The following is a 4,972-nucleotide window of genomic DNA, read 5'->3' on the forward strand; positions in this document are numbered from 1 at the left end:
GTGTTTACTGTAAAAGAGAAGAGCTGGTTTATTAGCCACCAGCAACACCAGCATAGATACAGTACCCAGGAGAAAAAGGCAGTAGTGCAATATTTGAATGAAGAGGCAGAAAATGTGATTGTTTTGAGGTTTTTGACAATATTGTTTGTTGCAACAAGTGAATTTGTAATTTCTATATGTTTTCTATCATGTCACTACATACCTCTTCCCAAGTGAAATAAGTAAGTTGGTCTCCATCCAGGTAGCGGATGTCCCCGTGCTGTGGCGGCTCGTCCACAGAAAAGTCTATGTTTGCTGAGCTGTAGAAGGGATGCGAGATGTTTATAATCTCCACATTAATTGCCCTGTTGAGGCCTTCCTTTACTGTAAAGTTGAAGGTTTGTACGGGGATGAACCGGGGGACAATGTTCAGAGAGATCTGCAGGTCCTCCAATGTGGTAAAACCATTACCGACATCCACTGTGAAGGCATCACTGCCCTGAAAGAGATGGATGTTCAAATAAGTTATTCATACTAAAAATAAACCTTGTATCTCAGAGCTACCAGAGGCTGAAGTTGTGGCTTTGTCTGATTGATTTTACTCTGTGTGGCTATGAAAGGGATCACACTGCTACATCTGATTTATTACATCAGAATAAATGATGGTAAACCTGGATGAATGCAGACACATAGAGAATGAGGCCCTGATCAATGTCATCCTGCGTGAAGTTGAGGACAGGAGAGGCACTGTCGTCTGAACTGTTTGTCAGCCTGACCACGTGCCCAAACTTAGGAGGATCTTTAATGGTGAAAACCATTTCTGTAGGCAGAATATCAGCATGCTCAACCTAGAAGGCAAAGGTAGAGTACATCAGTTAAGACAAAAGGTACTGGTTTAATTTATTATTTAACTTTTTAACATATCAGCATGTTTTATAGACTGAAACATTTGCAGAAGTATAATAAACAGCAATGTGCTTGACAAATATTACTGTGCACAATAGTGTACCACACACTCATTTGAAACGTGTTTTGTTTATGTAATTAAATTGTTGAATTTTTGGAGCAATTAATTGTTGATTAAATGACAGCATACATACAGTACTGTGAAAACCATGTATCTCCAGAATTGAATGTTTTCATGAGGGAAGTTAAACAGCCTTGTTTACTGCTTTATGGATGAATGCATTTTTCATATAATCCAATGATTTTTTTTTAAGTGGTTAATTTAGATTTAGAACTACAAGGGTTTTCTCAGTGCATAAAAGAACATTAAATCATTCAGTGACATTAAACAATCAAATGCATGATTTCAGATGCGTGCTTTACTGAGTGGCAGCAATACTTTTATTGCTTAATTTTTGAAGTGTGGTTAGAAAAGATGTCGTCAGTCTCCAGTGCAACACACAGTGAAAATAGTCAAACTACCCACAGCTGACAAAAATAGCAAGCGGTTTTACAACTTCTCCAGCAACAGCTGCCAGATAAAACAAATGTACTAATACATTTTTTTTTTTAAATTGGCAGTATTGTTTTAAAGTTGTTGGCTACTCTGACACCTGGAGTAAGAGGCCTTGTATCGCGTCCTGTTAAAACACACGCATATGATCCACTAATGTCACTACAGATTTGTTGTGTATTAAAATATTGCACTGTTAAATATAGCACATAGGTGGAAACCTAATGGTCCTGCTATAGTGCACTGTATAATGCCAATTTTGGACTCAGTGTTAGACAGTACGGTGAAGAGAAACATAAAAACTGTTTGTAGCATGTAGAGCCATGTACCAGATGCACACAAAGGTAGGTTTATGGTCATCCCTCTTTAACAAGTTTGAATACGCTCTCTCAGGCCTGGAGCCTTGGAGTGTTTAGCATTCTTGCCTTTATTTGACAATATTTCAAAAGATCATAACACTTTGTATTTCTTAGGAAGGACATATGCTCGAAAAGCTCCCAAAAGTCAAGTCAACATTTGACATCTTCTGTCAAGGTTTTGTTCATTACATGTTTTGGGTAGTTTGTGTACCAGGTGTCCAGGTTCTTCTCCAGTCAATACAGTAGATTTAAAGTGTGATCACTACTGTGAAGTTATAGTTTAAAAGGAAAACAATATTTTGCTTTTAGAAATGTTGCTCATTATTTTAAGATACAGTATGCTGTATATAGAGCGAATGTGTTATGAATGGACCCATAACTGAAACATCATTAACTGCTTTCAAGATGAGGTGCCGGCACACCCCTCTTATAGATTACAGTTGGGTTCAGGAAGCTCCTCTGGGAATACTTACTGCTCTGTTTTATACACTTAGACTGTAATTTAGTACATAAACTAGATTAAAAGCAATGACGGCACAGTCATATTTAGCGTTACTTTCATGTGGTTCTAATGTAAATTAGAGACAAGGTTACAAATCAAGTCAGTTTGAATGAGTCATGGAAAAATCATATGATCACTGCCAAATTAAAATAAAACTTTGCCTAGCTGGATAAAAACAAATGTGTCTTGCACATATTAAATGTCAGCAAGCAAATTAATCTAAATTATAGGTTTGTTAACTGTAACACTACATCATATTCAAAATCAGCATACTGTAAATTCATAGTCAGTAAATCCTACCTTGATATAATCCTCGTTGATTATGGTGTGCTCTCCCTCATAGGAAATAATAACCTCATTGTTTATCACCTCAGGCTCAGAGAGGTAACCTTGCTTGAATATTTTAATCCTGAATGTACCCTCTTCTGAATGTCCTTTTGCTTGGACAACGAAGCTGAAGGAGTCCTTGGACCTCAGGCTCTCATAATTATGCATATATGACACAACCCCTTTTTTCAGGTCCTCCTGGGTGAATACTGACGCCTCAATCCCACTCACAATAATCCTGCCATCTCTGGGGGGTGATGTAATCTGGAACCTGATTTCACTGTCTTCTCTAATGTCCATGTTGGAGGCAGCACTCAGAAGGGTGGTGTTAAGGGTCTTAGTGCTTCCATGGTCGATAACAATGATTGTGTTGTTCACCACCTGCAGATAGGGCTCACCTGCCTGGATCTGAAGCAGTGCTGTGGTCTTATGGAATCCATTTAACACCTGCAGTGAGAAGCGTTCCTGATCTGCTCCATGGTGAATGAAGAGGACCTTTTTGTCTCGCAGGTCGGCTTGTGTGAAACGGAAAAGAGGCTGTGATGGTTTAGATGTTGAGACGATATTGCCTGAAAGGATTCCCTCACGAGCATAAACAACTTGGGTGTCATTTAAATCCAAGTCTTCATCCTGAAACTGGATGACATCAGTTGTTAGCAGACGCTGACCGTGGCGGACAACGTTGAACACTTTATCCACAACTCTCACAGGAACGTGCTCATTCTTAGTTTGGATTGATATCCTGAAAACACCACTCAGTGTCTCCGGATTGTCTGAATTTTCTGCTCCTTGATCAAATGCTGAGAAATGAAACTCATCACTGCTTGTTTTGGAGCCATCATGCTTGTAAATGAGCCTTTCTAGTTGGAGGTCTTCATTACTGAAAAGTTGAATTGCCCCCTCAAACCTAGGCTGCCCGGGAGGAGAGTCTCTTATCAGTCGGCCGTACTTTGGCCCTTGTGTGACCCGGTAAACAAAATTGGTTGAAATCGGTGACTGCATCCAGAGATAGTCTTTGTTCACAGTATGCTCACCACCCTCGAAGACAACCAGTCTCTCATTGGTCAAAACAGGAGCATCTGCATTGGCAAGGATGGTAATTGGGAAGGTGTACAGAGGAGAGTACTGATCATCAGCAAAAACTCTGAACTTAAACTGGTCTACACTATCCACAGCTCTTTGCACCTGAGCCCTGTAGCTAACAGTATTGTCCAAAATGTCCTTCTGGGTGAACATATCACCCTCAGCAAGTTCTTTGTCTAGCAGCTGGAGACTACCCAGTGTTGGAGGCTTGACAAGGATATATTTTACAGTTTGTGGATCTGGATTCTTCCCTTTTACTTGGACCTGAAGCTCTGTGAATCCAATTGTTTGCTCTTCACCAGCCTCCATCTCCAGCGGAATAAGGTTAGAAACTTTCACTTGTGCAGGGATTATCTTTACCAAGAAGGTGTTGTTCCAAAGGGAGAACTGCCCCAGGTGGGTGTCGAACTGAATGCGCTCCACCACAACATCTTCCTGGTCACTTGAGTTTGTGCTGATGTATCGAAGGCGGTTTTGATCCAGATCAGATTGATGGAAAGTTGTAACCTGCTTGTATATTCCATCATGTGTGAGAATCTGCACTTCTCCAAAGTTCAGAGGTTGTGTGATGTTGTACATACTATCTCCATTAGGAGGATGAGCGAGGACGTCCAGATTGTGAATACTTATGGATGCGTTGCTTCCTTGAGGCAGTAGAAGGCCAGTGTTGGTGACAATAGTTATATGTGGCTGTGTCACAGACAACTTTAAAGTAGTTGAATGGCTCACTGACTGTCCATCAGACACTTCCAAGATAATTTCAGCAGCCCTACCCCTTCGGTGTACAAAATAGATATTTCCATCCTTCAGCTCCCTGCAAGTGAACTCTGAGATGCTTCTCCCTGGCTGCTGACCATTTTCTAAGTAGCCAACTTCCATGGAAGGCTCTGAGGTTACAGTTACTACTAATTCATCACAACGGGTGTCAGAATCCATGATTTTGATAAGGCTGGGACTCAAACGTGTCCGGCCATTTTCTGTGATGATGATTTCTCCTGCATTAAGTTGTGGTATATCATTGACGGGAAGAATTTCAACTGGGAGGACATACTTGTGATGACTTTTTAGACATTCTGGAAGGTAGTTGTAACTGTGAGCGACCACCTCCAGCCTGATTTGATCTTCATGCCTTTCATTTCCCCCATGAATATACTTAATTTTCTTATTGACAACATCCAGAAGAGTGAACTTTTGTGTGCGTTTTGTGTTAATGTTCATATCAACTACTCCATACCAGGGATCTTCCTGAAGAGTAAAGACAAT

The 4,972-nt window shown here is 40.5% G+C and overlaps 1 protein-coding gene across 1 annotated transcript; it reads right to left on the minus strand.

Annotated features, from left to right (window-relative positions):
- Positions 1-202: 202 nt before the first annotated feature.
- LOC109953696 (chondroitin sulfate proteoglycan 4-like) lies at positions 203-4,939 on the minus strand (the record flags this gene model as incomplete). Its single annotated transcript, XM_020589166.1, has 3 exons — positions 2,600-4,939; positions 651-827; positions 203-478 (listed from the first exon to the last, which is right to left on the minus strand). Coding segments are annotated over exons 1-3 (2,781 nt in total), but the record flags the coding sequence as incomplete, so codon positions are not given.
- Positions 4,940-4,972: the final 33 nt, after the last annotated feature.

The sequence above is a fragment of the Monopterus albus genome, unplaced genomic scaffold (assembly GCF_001952655.1).
Source record: "Monopterus albus unplaced genomic scaffold, M_albus_1.0 scaffold1031.1, whole genome shotgun sequence".
NCBI lineage: Eukaryota > Metazoa > Chordata > Actinopteri > Synbranchiformes > Synbranchidae > Monopterus > Monopterus albus.